This window comes from Tetrao urogallus (assembly GCF_951394365.1).
Source record: "Tetrao urogallus genome assembly, chromosome: 1".
In the NCBI taxonomy this organism is placed as follows: Eukaryota; Metazoa; Chordata; class Aves; order Galliformes; family Phasianidae; genus Tetrao; species Tetrao urogallus.
In genome coordinates this window covers 85,321,957-85,338,903 of record NC_136813.1, presented here as the reverse complement: position 1 = coordinate 85,338,903, position 16,947 = coordinate 85,321,957, and the positions used below count along the sequence as shown (strand labels likewise).

Genomic DNA, 16,947 nt, shown 5'->3' with positions numbered 1-16,947 from the left:
CCATTTCCCCTCATCCTGTCCCAGTGAGAAGAGACCAACCCCACTCTCGCTGCAATCACCTTTCAGGTATTTGAAAAGAGCAAGAAGGTCTCCCTTCAGCCTCCTTTTCCTCAGGCCAAACAACCCCATTTCCTTCAGTCTCTCCTCATAGGGCATATTCTCCAAGCCCTTCACAGCCCTGTTGCTGTTCTTTGGACCTGCTCCAGCACCTCCTTCCTTGAAAGTAGATACCTAGAGGACGTTTCCTAGAAGAGCCAATTGTATTGCAGGAGTTTTCAGGAAGTGTTAGTAGGCAACAAACAATGTTTGAGGTGTTCGGTTTTTTTTTTTTTTTTTTTTTTTTTTCTTTTTAAGGTATTCCTTTTTTATTTTACTTTTCACTCTTGAAAGTTGCCCCAACTCCTTTTCTTTTAGTGTCTTCTACTGGCAAAAATGCATCAGATCAGAAATCTTCACCTATAGAAGACATTTTGAAGAAAAAACTGTTAAAATGCCTTTTAAAATATGATGTGTATAGATAGGTTTGTGGTTTGTACAAGTTTGTTTAAAACTCCTGTTCAGTGTATTCCAGTGTAGACAATGAGAAGTGGGTGAAAGTGGCACTCACTTCCTGTGATCTCATCTGTTAAGTGTTGAGTTGATTTGTAGCTGAACTTAAATATCTGGCTTTCTTCATCCAAGGTCAAAAGATTTTTCTCTTCAGGCAGAGACAGTGACTCACTGTGTTGCACAGCCATAGCTTGCTACCTCAGATGACCTGATTTATCAAACACTTACGTTAATTTATCAGTTGGTTGTATTTGACTGCATGTCTGATTACTGTAGATATCATGGCTGAAATGGAAATGATTCTCTTTAGTCTGATTCTGTAAAATGACACCTCATTAGCTTTTGTGATTGTCACTTGTGGATCTTCATCTCTTTGTTTTATTTGCAGTAGAGCATTCAAGGTGCCAGATAAACACGGGTTCACTGTAGTGCTTTTGAAATGCCTCTATCACCAGTGTTTACTTTGTTTTTTATTAAGTCAGTCTAACATGACAGCCCATTTTAAAACAAAATCTTTGTTTGTTTGTTTGTTTTGCTGACTATCATTAATACGGACAGAGCATTTTGCCTTAAAATCTTGGAAGTTTCTTCCATTTCTTCTCAGTGTGTAAAAATTGGAACAATTTTACAACTTAAAAAAAAAAAATCTCTAAAAATACGTTTTACTGGAATGAGCATTTCCAAGCTGAAGGCACTACCTTGCTAGAATAATGCTACTACATGAACTAAAGGAAATGAAAATGAAATTACTAATTAATACGTTATAAATAAAATGAATATATAAAATAAACACAATAGTAAATATATAAATGAAGAAACAGGTATTATAAATTAATAACTATACGAATGTTGTAGTGCTACCATTGTGGTGAGGGCCTTGTGATGTAACAAAATCATTTTACAACTTATTTCACTGCTAAGCCAAATCAGGAATTTTACTGATATATTGGCCATTGCTTTGAAATGGTCAAGATTAATTCTCCATTGCATTAATATGTTGGAAGAAAAAAATCCACACTGTTTCGAACTGGAATATGAGAAAAGTATATGGAACTTAGAATATTGTTATATATGAAATAGTGCTGGCTCAAACTGGTGTTTTAAAGCGAAGGGCATTTTTTTTTCCTTTTGTCCAAACCTTTTTGTATATACGTCCAAGCATTTTGAAGTCATATGAGCACTAAATGTATCATGCATATAGCAAATGAATTTCTGAATTGTATTTCTAGGCGAGTAGAGAGTGCCTTGATTTGCCTTCCACCTGTTATTTCTGAAAAAAAATACTAAAAAATGCCATTCTCTCTTATGCATTGACCAGCTCCCCTCTCCCCCCCCCCCGCCCCCCCCCCAAAAAACTTTCCTGAAAATCTACTTCAAAGATATTTTTCTTTGTTTTTTTCTTCTTCTCAAGGATATACAAGAGACACATCATTTCTTGCAATGGTGGTGGATATCGTGCAAGAGTTGAAGCAACAGAATTCTAACCTAGTATATGGTAAGGATGTGAGTTATAATTCTTTCTGCTACTTTGTTGTATATGCCCATCATTTTCACATTTTAGGATGAAAATGTCAGTCTGATGTAACCCAGTATTTTGGCCATCTTGTGCTCTGATCTGGCTGGGACCAGCTCAGACTCCAATGAAGTTTCATTTCAGCATTATTGAAAATTGATTTGATTTTTGTGATATTATGCCTTTCAGTATGTTTCATATGTTATGAAATGTCCAAAGAAAAGCGTGTATTAAGGAGTAATGTATGAAAGGAAGTTTTGTGAAATCCCAGCTGGCTGTTGCTGTTTGTATTCATAAGCACAGGCTGGGAGCACAAATGGCTGAAGCCTCTTCTTGATTTCCAGGTCAGTCAAAAGTAGGATAGACTCTCCCACACTGCCCTGATGTGGTTTCTTGCTACATCTCACAGGTATATTAATGTGCCTTATAAGCTTAATAATTTGGCTTAAGCTGTGAGGCATGTTTAACTCTGGTTCCCTCTGTTAAGATTACCTGGGAATGCTTGAAGAGCAACAGACCTGTGAGAAGAGATTCCCTGAGTGTTTCAGTATGAAACTCAACCAGCATGGGCTTGAACTGAGCAAAGAATTCACAGTAACACAGCAAAGTCAGTGGCATTTACTGGGGTAAAGAACTGGGAATGACGGCTGAACCATCTTCAGGTTCAACAAACCGTGTCGTCAGGCATCTGTGATGGTTAACAGGGTTTGCAGGGCACCATACTGCATAGTCTGATGGCAGATTTAGAGTTAACAAAGTACAGTTCTTGTTCTGAAGGTGTAGTGAAGAGATCTCCATGAACTTGATTTTCAGTTTTTCAGTTTGCAGTACAATTTGGTATTGTGAAAGCTAAAGGCTGTATTGAGGTATGAACAGAAAGAAGCACAGAATGGTGAGGAAGTGGTCAGGTAGAGAGAACTTAGCAAGATTTCTAAGCCCCTTTATATTTAGTAGTGGGATCATGTTGTAAGGAAAATCCTTTCAAACAAATGAAACTTGTTATTTGTAGAAACTTCTTTAAATACTAATTAGACATTGATTTGATACTGTGCAATTTGTATTTTTTTTTTTATCTTGCTGAAAGCTCTTTTAAGACAATTACTACTTTTTTCAAGTACAAGGCTAGGCTGTTTCCATTCTTTCTTGGAACTGAGGGCACTTAAAATACATTGTTAACAAGATTCAGGACACATGCCAAGTGTGTGTTATTACATTAAATTTGAGTTTATGTCCTTTGTTCTGGATTTTCTTTTTAATACACATAATTTTAATGTGTACATGTCACGGAGTTGACTGGATCAATCTATGTCCGTGACAGGGGCGACAGGCCTCTGCCCTCCCCCCCCACCCTAGTCCCACAAAAATGGGAAGGAAGGAAGGGAGGAAAAGAGCAGCGGCAACAATCTATGGAGGAAAACTTATTTTTCTATAATATTGGAATACAAGATAACACAATATATACAATTTAATTGAAATTGAGATGAATAAATCAGACAAGATGAGAGAGAGTGAGTTCCCGGGACCGAGTCAAACCTGAAAAGCTTGGAACGGCTAGGAAAGCACCCTCCAGCACCCACTGCAAGGCAGCAAGAGAGCGCCCCCCCCACCCGGAAGGGCCAGATCCCGTGACTGCTGTAATGTACAGGGATAGGTACTTGGAATTGGGGCAGTGACACTTTAATGCCCCGTACACTACATGATGTTTTGATGTGGAATACTGAAACCCAGAACAAAAAAAGAAAAACAAAAACACAGAACCATGACAGTACAATACAACATTTTGTGTGTATGTTGGGCGAGTATAATTTTGCACTTAAGTAAAAATAGGGCCCCACTTCTAAAACTAGATTTATTCTCTGTTACAGTGTGTGATCCAGTGATGGGAGACAAATGGAATGGAGAAGGCTCCATGGTTAGTACTTATCTTTTTCTTGCTATATTGAGTATTTGCTGTATAAGTATATATGCATAGAATTTTATTGGTTTTAAACCAAAGACTAAACCATTTTCCTCAAGTGTGGCTTTGAATCCCAGCATCAACTACGTTTGTACTACAGCTACTATATTTGCTTGAGTTTAGTATAAGGGAAGATAGTGACTGCATAGCCCTGAGACTTTTTCTTAATTCCCTGCTGAGAACAGGTAGTCTATGTACCCTGTCCAGAGGAAAATATCCCCCTGCTTCCCCTCCACTTCTCTCTGGAGTTCTCTCATCTTCTGTCAAGATAGCAGTTCCAGCTGGTAGGCTTGCTCATGTTCTGTAATTATATGAATTGGCATACCACCTGAACCTAAATGAAGATGACTTATTTCATGTGAGTTGCAATGCCTGTTAGGCGTTGGGCTGTTACAGTGACAGAGACGGGAAGGTTTGGTGTGCCAGTGCATTGCAAACAAGGAAACGTTTCATCCTTAACAATAGCAGATTGTTTCTGTAAAAGTGGAATGTGGGAAAAGATCAGCAATGATGATAGAAAATATTTTCTTCTGCCTTAGCTGGTCACACACTATGATTTTCTCTTTGTCCTTGTACCTTCTTACAGTTTACCTGCTCCTGAAAAGTCATGTGAAGTAGCACTTAGTAATAAATTTGCCATTGATTTTGTGGTCTCATGCTTTTATTTTATGTCCATTGCAATGTTTATTGTCCTTGGCTTTTTCTAACAAGTCAGAAATATAGTAGCTGTAGAGATGCATTAGCTGTAGAGTGACTTTGAAAAGCTCTTGGGAGAAGTTATGACCATGGACTTACCCATATCTTTTGGGTAGAACACAAGGTAGATGGAATAAGATGAGAAAGTTTAGCACACAACCCACCAACTCACTTCTGATGTAAAAAGTAATAAAACAGTTATTTAAGAGGTCTTGATTTAGATGTGACCTAGCCCTGCCTTCCTGTCTAAAATCAGAGTCCAGTGGCATCATTACTTCATCAAGACAACATGAGTGAGCTCAGTCCCAGGATGATGGGTGGTTCTGATATCACCTAATGGTCAATAACATAATGAGGTTTTATCTGTCACTAATACAGCTGAAGCAGGAGGTGAACACAGGATGCGTCTGTATGTACACCCTGTCCTTTGTAGCTGATGTGCCTAATGGAGAAAATAAAATGTAGACAAAAGGAAAGATTAATCCTGATTTGGAAAAGGGGGTGCTAATGAAGAATGGCTACTAGTAAACAAAGAACTTTAATATAGGCTTTGTTAAGTAGAGCTAAAACAGGATACAGGAAGGTAAGCTGAGGCCTGCAATTTAGCTCCTTGCTGAGCTCCATTCCATGCCAAAAAAAGCTGATGCTTTTCAACTTTCTTCCAAGTCTGAAGGGCTTATGGTCTTTTAGGCTCCTGCTGCATGTTGGTGTATGTCACCTAATAAGAGAACCAGTCTGCCTTTGCTAATGGGCTGTATATAGCTAAAGAAGATGGGATAGAGGTGGAACAGGAATGCAGAAGAGAGAGCATTGGCCCTCATTACTTAAAGTCACCAAAGTATGTGAGTGGCTTAGCATTCATACGTATGAATGTATAGCACACCCTAGAAATATTGTACTGAAAAGAGGGGACAAAATAACACAACATGAGTGTTGCTTGTTCCTCAATCCGTACCGTGCAATACAACCAATGTATTGCAGTGATGCAGCAGAGAACCTCCATTCCATTGGTACAACAGCAAAGTAGTTTATTTTAGAGATATGGGCAAGAAAAAGTGTTTCCCATTTTTGTTCCTTATACTGCTTTGTCATCTTGGTAAGAGGGAACCCCAAAACTCTTCATCTAGACATTGCTTCCTTTTAATGCGGTTTAGGTGTACGTAGTGGTGGTTTCAGTCACCTCCCACTGTCACCAGCTGCAGGGTGCACAGTCACTTGCTACCTAACAGTACACTGGGAGCTTTAAGATTACGAAGTGTCAGCATGAATGGTAGTTCAGGGAAGGAGCATGTCACTCCCATATCTGAAATAGCTGATGACACTTCATACTATTTTTTCTCCCTCAGTATGTGCCTAAGGATCTCCTCCCAGTCTATAGGGACAAAGTTGTACCCGTTGCTGATATAATTACTCCTAACCAGTTTGAGGCTGAGTGAGTACTCCATTTCTTTTATACTCAAGTAAACCCAGGGATAAAAACGGGAGGCTGGTACTCATTCTTTCATTTGTCTCAGTACAGTACTGTATGTATGCATGTGTTGGGTTTTGGTTTTTAGCTGTTGCTTTAAAGTACTGCTCTTCTTCAAACTGTTCTATACTGAAACCAGGAAAAAAAAAAAAAAGGGATTTATTTGAGGAACACCATTATTTTATTTTCTCCAGTCTCTCGTTTTACATGACTGCTTCCAGAGGCTGTATATCTACAGTTGTTGAAAAAATACCTCTCTCCCCTCTCTTGTTCTACCCATTCCTGCAAAAATTTGTATTATATGTCATAATATTAAAAACTGAAATAGTTTGACTAAAACTCCCTGATTTTTATTTAGAAATACCACCATGGCAACATCCGATGTGAAATAAGAATTTGCCTCATCCTCACCCTGTCTCCATAGCCGTGACTCTTTGGTCAGGAGATAATCTGTTATGATACGTTACTGCTGTCCCCCTAAAGGGAGGGAGCAGCTATGTAGGAGATGGAGAGAAAATGCTCATGAAGTAATGTTAGGGTACAGAATTTGGTTAGAACTGATACAATCGTGCTGCTGAAGCACTGTGTATCTGTGCATGTGACTTCTAAAGACTGCAGTCTGGTACAGCAGACTGCATAGTGAACAAATTGTTTAAGTCTAAGCTTTCATCCTTTCAAAGAATAAACAAAGCTGTTATTGCCTGGGAGATGTGTGCTCCTTCAAGATTTCTGTTTCATTCTCAGGTTACTTACTGGGAGGAAGATTTACACAGAAAAAGATGCTTTAGAGGTGAGTAAATAAAGAATAGGTTGTGCAAGATCTTATTCTTTAACTCTACCTGCAGTGTTTGCCATTTGTCGTTAACCTTGAAATCACTTTGGCCTCTCTCTCTCCATCAGTCGTTAAAGCCTTGTACTGTCAGTGTGCAAAATGTTCTCTGTTCTTATGTCAGACTTCTGAAGAAACTTCCCGAAAGAACTACAAATAAAGATAGTGCAGTGTTAATGAGCAGGTCACTGAGTTTCTGCAGTGTAGGAGGGAAGCAGCAGCATGCATGCAGATCAGTACTGCTGACAGTGTGGTTCCTTGTCATTGGCTGAGGTGAAAACCCCGAGGGATTCTGATCATTAGAAACCTGTGTAAGTCGCTCCCTCTGCTGTCCACATGCTAGTCGTGCAGCAGCAATGCTGAGTGATAGCACGGCTATTTCTCATTCTCCCATTGACACAGTTTGCTGGAAAGAGAGCTTACTAGGGAACTCTTGAAGAGGATTGACCAAATACAGTGTTGGCTGTTATTTTTTCTTTTTTTTTGGAAATTGACTTGCAGGCCATGAGACCTGCATTGCAAAAGTAGTGCATAGATGGGAAAATGGATTGGGAGTGATGACCCTCAGGTAACTCCTGGTGAAAGGTGGGCAGATCTGGAGTGCTGGCAGCTGCTCTCATTATCCTACATTAATGATAGGTATTCTGCAAATGCACTGCATTGAGGTGTAAGGATTTACCCTTTTACACAGGTTGAATAACTTTTAAAAAGCTATAGGATATGGTGATGAAGGACAAAATAGGAATGTAGTTTTATGTTTGTTTTTAAAAAAGCTCTGAGCTTTTTGTTCTGTTGACAAGTCAAGTGCTTTCATAATGGACTGATGTCATTTATGCCAGTTTGATTTTGAACTTCAAAGGAACACAATCTTTAAACAAACAGCAGCTGCAGAGGAACCCTGGAGAGTAGCTGGGCTCTGTCAGCCCTAATGTTTGTTGTTTTTTTCCTCCAGCAACGTCATGCAGTGTCAGCTGACTACCATCTCTTCGCAGCAAAAAGCAGCTCCAAAGATCTGAGTTCGTTTTCCTTTTGACATCAGTTTTAAATTACTGAGCTGTGATGGATGAGGGTGCTGAATGCTACCTAGCTGCTAACTGTTACTCGTTTCTTCTATTCTCATCCTCCCAAGTGGAACCATAGTCTTCAAAACAACTCTATTGGCTGAGCACCTGTTGGTTTTTGGTTTGCATGTTACAACAGCAAATATTAGTTTCATGTGCTAAACAATTATAACTTTCCAACTCATGAATGCTAGTTCTTCTTTAAACTTTTAAAAATCTCCTGTGAAGATCATAGAATCATAGAATCACCAAGGTTGGAAAAGGCCTAAAAGATCATCCAGTCCAACCGTTCACCTATTCCCAATAGCTCCCACTAAACCATGTCCCTCAACACAACATCCAGCCTTTCCTTGAACACCCCCAGGCTCGGTGACTCCACCACCTCCCTGGGCAGTCCGTTCCAGTGCCTGACCACCCTTTCTGAAAAGCAATACTTCCTCATGTCCAGCCTGAATCTCCCCTGCCGTAGCTTGAAGCCATTCCCTCTGGTCCTATCACTAATGACATGAGAGAAGAGGCCGACCCCCATCTCACTACAACCTCCCTTCAGGAAGTTATAGAGAGCAATGAGGTCTCCCCTGAGCCTCCTCTTCTCCAGGCTGAACATTCCCAGCTCCTTCAGCCTCTCCTCATATGGCCTGTGTTCCAGACCCCTCACCAGCTTTGTTGCCCTCCTTTGAACACGTTCCAGGGCCTCAATATCTTTCTTGCAGTGAGGGGCCCAAAACTGGACACAGTACTCGAGGTGCGGCCTCACTAGTGCTGAATATAGGGGAACAATCACCTCTCTGCTCCTGCTTGCAACACTGTTTCTGATGCAAGCCAGGATGCCATTGGCCTTCTTGGCCACCTGGGCACACTGTCGGCTCACGTTCAGCTGAGCATCAATCAATACCCCCAGGTCCATTTCCTCTACGCAGTCCTCCAGCCACACCGCCCCCAAGCCTGTAGCGTCGCCTGGGGTTGTTGCAGCTGAAGTGCAGGACCCGGCATTTGGCCTTGTTGAAACTCATCCTATTGGCTTCAGCTCCAGCTTGTCCAGATCCCTCTGTATGGCCTTGCTACCCCCAGGCAGATCCACACTTCCAGCCAACTTGGTGTCATCTTCCAGCCAACTTGATGGAATTATACTTAGGATGGAAACATTTTTAAAAGTTGCTTGCAGGTTATTACATTTTAAATATGTCCTTCTCATTGAGCTGCCTGTTATATACACATCTCTCCTTCAAAGTAATAATTCGTGCTGGAATTTGTTCCCTTTGGAGATGGTAGGAATTCTGCTATCTATTCCCAAGGTGACATGCTTTCACTGATTTCTGCAGCAAGACCAGTGGTGACAGCGGAGTTGGGGTTTTTTTGTTTGTTTTTTTTTTAACAAAAAATTAAGTGTAGCCTAAGTTTAATGTAGAGGAGGCTGAGTCCCACGACCAGAAATAGAGTAGATACTTGTTAAATCGTGGATGAGAAGAGAAATTAAGTTTAATGTTATTCATGGGCTGATCATGTCAGCATGTGTTGGTGAGCTCACTGCTTCTTTAAAGCCCAACTGATGTCTGTGCAGAGAGTTGTGACAGCTGAAGAAACTTGGAGGCTTACTAAACAAAAGACAGAGAATTTTTAAAAAGCACATATTAATCCTTATCATTCAATTGTTCATGCGTCATAGCCAGCCTGAGGGAATTTTTAGTTTTCCCAGAAGTGTTGAACTAATATTTTATGTATTTTATGCTAAACTCATTACCTAAAGTCATTCTTTCTTCTGTGGAATCAAAACCAGTCTTGTAACAACCAGCTGTGGTGTCAAAAGTAGAGCATTAATGGTTTTAAGTGAGGAATACGTTGAGAGATAATTCATCTATTAGATACATAATTTACTGGTGAATATTTTGTATTTGTAACAGAATGGGAAAGGAAGATGGAGATAGGCACAGTCATGCCTCCAACTCAGTTCTTTAAGTTGTTGTTTTTGCTAACTCCTAAATATGTAACTAAACAATACTTCCTGGCCTGAACTTCTTACCTTTGTAGTATGTGTTTAAAGATACCAGCTCAGATGCATGTCTCTCTGTACTTGTTCTCTTGTTCTTTTGATAGTATGTTTTGGAAACATGATGCAGAGAAAAGTTTTGATAAAGAACATTCTGTTTCAGCTATTTCAGAGAAGCATCCAAAGATAACAGAGATACTTGGATATTTGAACAAGTGTGTGCATTAAATATGAATGATTCCCCTATTTCAAATTAATACCACTAATTCAAGTGAATTATTTGAGTGAAAACCATTCATTCTCTACAAAAGATGGCAAAATAATGTGCTTGTGAAAAATTGCTCTGGATGATGCAAGGTTTAATCAACACACGTTGATCACTGATTCCTGCCTTTTTGCACATGGGAAGGTAATGGATATGCTCCATGCCATGGGACCAGAGACTGTGGTGATAACCAGCTCAGATCTACAGGCATCGCTAGGAAACGACTACCTGATTGCTCTGGGAAGCTACAGGAAAAGTAAGTTACAAACTGCTTCATTAGTATGTTTGGTCTCTTTTTTTTTTTTTTTTTTTTTTTTTTTAAACAAACAAACTAGTTCAGTGCTTTCAGTCACTTTGTGAGGAAATGATTTCATCAGATCCACTTGTAGTTCAAGGACATAATTCCTTCAGTGAACTCCTCCTCCTGTACAGTAACACCGGGGAGCAGTAAGAACAGGGCTGCTCAATGAGGAAAGACAGGCTGAGAGGTGGGGGTGACTATAGCATGTCTGAACAAGGTGAGCAGAACAGAATGGTGGTAGCATACAGATCCCACTGACAGACCAGTGATCATCAAAGAAAGGTGAGACAACGTAGGTCAGAGATTGATCAGCAAATTCCAGTCAGGAAGTAAGGACAGCAGGACAGGATGCAGGTACTCCTACCACATGGCTCAGGCACAGATGCTTATGCCTGAGCAGCTGCACAGCTTCTGGGCCAGTGGGCAGAAGATACAGGAGTAGGTGTTCTGTGTGAGGGTGATCAATGCTATTGAAATTCATAATAGTGGTCCTGACAAGCAGTAATGGTATGAAAGAGAACTTTTGGATGGCTTAGAGGCATTAATGAAAAGTTTAACTGCTTTGTTAACAGATTGTTCTTCCCTGATATTTGGTTGTAAAATACCCTTCTGCTTGTTGTTTCTATTCCCTCTGTACCATCACAAAGAATCACTGTCTGTTTGGATTGTTGCAGGATGTTTCTACATGAGAAGAACAGAGTTATTGATGTGGTAGAAAATCTTGGGGTTTTTTGTTTGTTTGTGTGGTCTCAGTCTAGGTGCCACTTCCTGGACTGAGAAACAAACAAAAAAATGTACTGCTATTTCATCTAGACTTCACTGAGAATCTCTTGATGTTTGTTAGTGCTTAGTACATGCCAATCTTGAGTAAGTTATATAATTCCAGAGGCAATAACAACATGACACATGGGTCAGATATTCTCTGCTGTTCCTACTCTAGAGGTTTTCTAGATTCTGGTTGGGTATGGTCCACCTAGGATTCAGCAGATTACCTTGCTCAGCATCTGAGCAAACTGCTGCTGCAGTCTAAATGAAACATTTTAGGCTCCCATTTCTGTATGAAAGTAATTGTGCTAGTTCCCTTTTCCTACAGAAGTGAAGTACTACAAAAGTAAGTTGTAAATGCTATCCTACTCAGCAGAGTTTTGGGACTGAATTGGAAAACAACTGGTACAAAGTTTGCAGTACTCCTTGGCATCTTTACATTCCAAACAATAGAGGAATTCAAATCTGATTATCATTTTTAAATCATAGTAGGTGCTGTTGTATTAATTGCTTAACTGTGTCTCTGTGTTGCAGCTAATGCAGATGGTACCAAGATAACACAGAGAATTCGAGTGGAATCTCCTAAAGTGGATGCTGTCTTTGTTGGAACAGGAGACTTGTTTGCTGCTATGCTTTTGGCATGGACACATAAACATCCAAACAACTTGAAGGTATGGAAGAGGTTTTTCACCTATCTGCAAGTTCAGACTTTGTTTCTTTTTTAATAAGTTTTAATCTATTATATTATTTATGGACTCTCATCTGATTAGAAATTTTTCTTGCTTCAGAGTAAAGAAAGCAGAACGTCCCTTTTCCTACAAGATTTTAGCTTGTACAACTTCGCATGGTCAATTTCAGTATTTTGTAGCTTTGTCAAATAAGGTGCTCTGCCTCTGGAGACTTCATTTTCACATTTATAAATACATTTTATCCTCACTTCATAATAAGCATTGAAAACTGTTTATCTATTCTGTTTCTTTCTCTTTTGTCTGTAGAGTCATTGATACAAGTGTATGGTTTCTAATACTTGTTTGGGTAGAACTGAGAGACTCTAAAAACCTTTTTTTTCTAAACTACCTCATTGTCACCATGTTTGTGTCTTGCCAGTTGTGTTTGCCTGAGTAGTAGCATTAATAATACTAAACTGAGCAACTGAAGTTTTACTACAGCCTAAACATGTCATGGTAATGTGCAGGTGGCATGTGAAAAGACTGTGTCAGCCATGCAACACGTTCTGCAGAGGACCATTAAGAGTGCAAAAGGTAATTCATTCAAACCTTGTTCTTCCCTCTCTTTGCCTGGGTTTGCATTGAAAGAAACATTTAGGTAGCTTTCTGGGTTTCCTGACACAGAAAAGTAGCTTTCAGTGCAGAAGCTCCCAGAGAATTTAGAGAATGAGAGCTAGGTAGTCTTGTCAGTGTATGCTCTTTACTGTGTCCTCCAGCCCTATTTTTGATAACACCAGACTGAAGGTGTCACTGTTCAGCTTATATTGGGACTGCAGTATGCTGGCAGTGCTCGACTGCTTTGCAAAGCAGTGGTGAAAGAACTTGAGGAAATACTGAGTTTGATGTGCGGAGGAGATTCTGCTTTAAATATAGCTCACTCACTTTACCTTTTAGTGCATGTGCTTGGTACTGAGAAGGGCTTGTCAACCAGTAATAATCAGTCTGTTTGCCATGTTGGCCGTGTGAAGAATCATTTTTCAGCTTCTTTTACCAGTGAGTTCCCATGTCTATCAACTTCTAAGGAGATCGAGATGGGAACAGTAGGTTCCCAAAGCATGTCTTTGTGTCTTTGTAATTGACAGCAGAGCTGTGCTCTTTTCTGGAGAGAGGTGCTGCAGAGCAGAGGTGCTGAGAAAATACAGTGCTGATCTGCATCTTCTACTTCAGAAACCTTTAGCAAGGGTAGTAAGGGAAGTGGGAGGAGAGAGGAAAAAATATAATGGGGTATCAGACATTGCAACTTGTTTACTTTTAAACTGCTGTTTTTATTGACCTTCTCATGTCATCTTTTTAGCACAAGCTGGAGAAGGAAACAAACCAAACTCAGCCAATCTGGAACTGAGAATGGTCCAAAGCAAAAAGGACATAGAGAACCCAGAAATCATAGTGAAAGCTACTGTGTTATAAAGGCTGTATGTCTCCAGCAACGCACAATGTATTGATGTCCTCATTTTTTTTCCTGTAAATTGTAATATTTGCCTTAGATCTGTGACAGAAACCTGACTTTCATGAAATAGTGCCCAGCATAGGCAGATATCCACTCTCAAACATATGTGCTGGCCTTGCTCGGTTTTAAAAACAAAACAGAGTCAGTATGCATTAAAGCATATTACCAGGTATCAAAATGGCTGTCAAGTTCACTTTATGTGTGTAATTTCCCAGGGCAAGAGAGTACAATGTTCCTGCCTTGCCAAAGACTTCAGATGTGAATTTGCTAATGGAATGCTTGACTGACTGGAGAATATATTTCAAGATGGCATCTAGTGCCAATGGAGCTTGCTACAAGCTCCCTTTTCCTGGAGAGATATGGTTACCTACTCTGGTATTCAGTATCTCAGCTGCTATGAAACTAAGCAGGGTTAAAACTACACACAAAGCTCTGGATGTGTGTAGAAGTACTTTGAAGATGTTTGGCATTTAAGTACTCTGAAGTGACCTTGAGGTGTCTGTCATTAATGTTACTGATAACTGCTCCCATTTCTTGTCTTATGAACAGCTGCACATTTTCAGTTTCTGCAGGTACTGGCTGCTAATTTCTAATATCCACAGGTGCCCTCATGTTTTTCTTCCAAAACTCTGCTCCTGAAATACTTTCATTAATAAGAGAATATATTCATTCAGTAGCACTGACTACAAGTTTGTAGCTTTATCTCTGAGGCCAGATTTGATGCTTTGTTTTTTTTTTTTTTTAACTAAGGACGAATGTTATTTAAGGACAAAAGAGAAAGCAGCTCCTACTCTGAAGGCTGACAGCAGTCGTTTTTTCTTCATGGATGTATTTACACTGTGTAGAGCGCTTCCACTTAGCAATAGTGAGCACTACTGGCAGTTTATCAATGAAGCAATGTGGTAACAGCAATACATGTGGCTTAGGAAATTGCAAATGTTTACCAAATTCAGGACAACATACAAAATTTGTTCATAATGTAATTCTCTGTAACTTACTCTGAGATCACAGAAATACATTCTTATTTATCTCTTGAACATTTTTCATTTCAAAATTCAGCTTCATTAGTCTTCAAAATGGAATTTTTACTAATTTTAGTGTCTAGTATATCACAGCCACATATTACACCACTAAGGAGATAGGCTGACAAGTTCTGAACACTGATAATTCCTTTTGATTTCTGTATGGGACTGTAGTTCTCACTTCTCCCAGGAGGAGATCTGATGTGTTTTTAGATCCAAATTCAGTTGATATTTTTTCCCTACATGTCATAAGCAGATAAAAATTTCACTCCTGCTTGAAGCAGATTTCTTCATGAAGCAAATTTGCATTAGGGGAAAGGGCAGCTCTGGGCCTTTTTTGATGTTGTGAAATACACTGTTGGATGTCTGCCAGATGCTTTTCCTGCCCATTCGTCATCACACCTGCTTAATTGTCACTTACATAATGTGGGAGTCCCCAGCAGAGCTGGTCTGGAGATTTTGCTTTTGCCACTGCAGACTTCATTTACCCCACCATTTTGTGGATATTCTGTCATTGTAAAAGTTGATTTATTTTTTTTTTCACTTAGTAGAGGAGTAATTTATTCTTCAAGTTACTTTTAATTCAAGAGATTTTTATTTTTAGAGTAAGATTTTATAATTAATGTACTTCTGAAATCCCTCATTTTCAGTACCTCTAAAACAAATGAAATTTAAGAGATGAACACACTTTGCAGTATATGTAAGAGGCAAAATCCAGATTTTTACTCTCCACAATTAATACTGCTATTGTCTCTCATACGTTTGACATTAAGCATCTAAAAAGAAAAGAGATTAGAATTTTAAGAAAAAAAAAAAAAAGAAAACACAGAAATGGACTATAAAATGTGACTCTGCTGCCATGGTTTATAGTAACCACTGCCATGAAATAACTTTCCGTGAATAATAATATCAGTGATGTGAACGGTCACTAAAATTAGCAGTCAGTAACAGAGATGAATCCATGGCAGATGTCCAGCGTGCAGAAAGACATGAACTGTCTTACCAGCATGTGTAAATCTGATGGGAAGGAGTGAAAAAGAGGGAGCCATGCACTACTCGGTGTCTGGTGGGAAGATGAGAGGAAGATGGGCGTAAATCAGAACACAGGCAATTCTGCTGAAACATTAAAAAAAAAAATAAAAAAGAAAAGAAAAAAGAAAAAAAAAAAAGACTATGAATGTGAGTGAACACTGAAGCAAGTTTCCCAGAGAGGTTGTGGAGTCACCATCCTCGAGAGATATTCAAGTGTTGAGATTCTGAAGCTCTTCACATTAGGGGATCAGCAGTAGAGAAAAGCTCCAAATTGACCTTTTTTTTTTCTTTTTTTCTTTTGCTTTCTTTTTAAGCAGTGTTAGCTATGCACTGTCAAAATTTGCTGTCAAAGAAACCCTACCTGTTCTAAGACCGTACTACAGAAAGCCCTTTTAGAAAGGGTGAGACAGCACAATTGTTTTTGGCACTAAAGAAGTAGACTTTCAGAGGGGAATTGAGAGAAAGGCAGATCTTTATTTCATTGAAATAAGCTTGGAATTTAGGAAATATAAAGGTACCTTACAAAGAAGGTTTTATGTGTTAACCACAATCAACCTTGATCTTACCATAAAAGAGTAAGTAAAGTGTTTTCCCAGAGCAGCTTATACCCATCAGATGTGATCTCTAGCTACTGCTTCGAAGAAAGGAGAGTCACTGCAGTAATCCATACCTTTCTTGAGATCTGTGGCATAGCCATGCTGTTCAAGGGATGGACGCAATAAGGGTAGCTTCAGGGGAAAAAAAAGAATAAGAAGGTGATGTTACTAATGAGCTCAATTTGCAGCAGTTCATATTTTGTATTAGGTGGGCTCTGTAACAGTTGGCTGCTTGCTGCTTCTGCTTGGGTCCTTGGGAGCTGCTCATGAAGTACCTCTTTTGAACTCCCACTGCCCTGATCTAAATTAGTTTGTGTTTATGTGTTCTGGGAATAACTGTGCTTAACATCTCTTGCCTGGAACAAACATCAGCAATCATCTGTAAATATATCCTGTAGCTGACATTTTGAAGTCACAGCGAGCAAACAGGTATTTTTGAATGTCAAGGTATACATATGTAATACTTAGATGCGTTTTTATTGATTCAGGGGTGTAGAGCACTTTTTCATGATGTCTGCAGAACAAAATTCAAAGTCACCGTGCATTCCTGCCTCTCCTCCCATGGATAATATCTGTTTAAAAAAAAAAAAAAAAAAAAAAAAAAGACAAAAAAAACCCCCACATTCTTACTGTCTGGTGCTTCTTGAAAGTACCTCAGCATTAGAGAGCTGCCCACTACTTATGGACTTGGAAAAAACTCATCAGAGTTGTGTGATGCACTTGCAGTTGCC

General features: G+C 39.4%; 1 protein-coding gene across 1 annotated transcript in view; it reads left to right on the top strand.

Moving 5' to 3' along the window:
* Window positions 1–13,526, top strand: part of PDXK (pyridoxal kinase) — a gene marked incomplete at both ends in the record, with an annotated part of 39,800 nt that extends 26,274 nt beyond the window's left edge. The window contains 8 exons of the mRNA XM_079550492.1: window positions 1,961–2,044; window positions 3,928–3,974; window positions 6,062–6,147; window positions 6,928–6,973; window positions 10,470–10,581; window positions 11,926–12,062; window positions 12,587–12,653; window positions 13,414–13,526. Coding sequence (XP_079406618.1) covers window positions 1,961–2,044; window positions 3,928–3,974; window positions 6,062–6,147; window positions 6,928–6,973; window positions 10,470–10,581; window positions 11,926–12,062; window positions 12,587–12,653; window positions 13,414–13,526 — 692 coding nt within the window. The remainder of the gene's footprint in view (window positions 1–1,960; window positions 2,045–3,927; window positions 3,975–6,061; window positions 6,148–6,927; window positions 6,974–10,469; window positions 10,582–11,925; window positions 12,063–12,586; window positions 12,654–13,413) is intronic.
* Window positions 13,527–16,947: the final 3,421 nt, after the last annotated feature.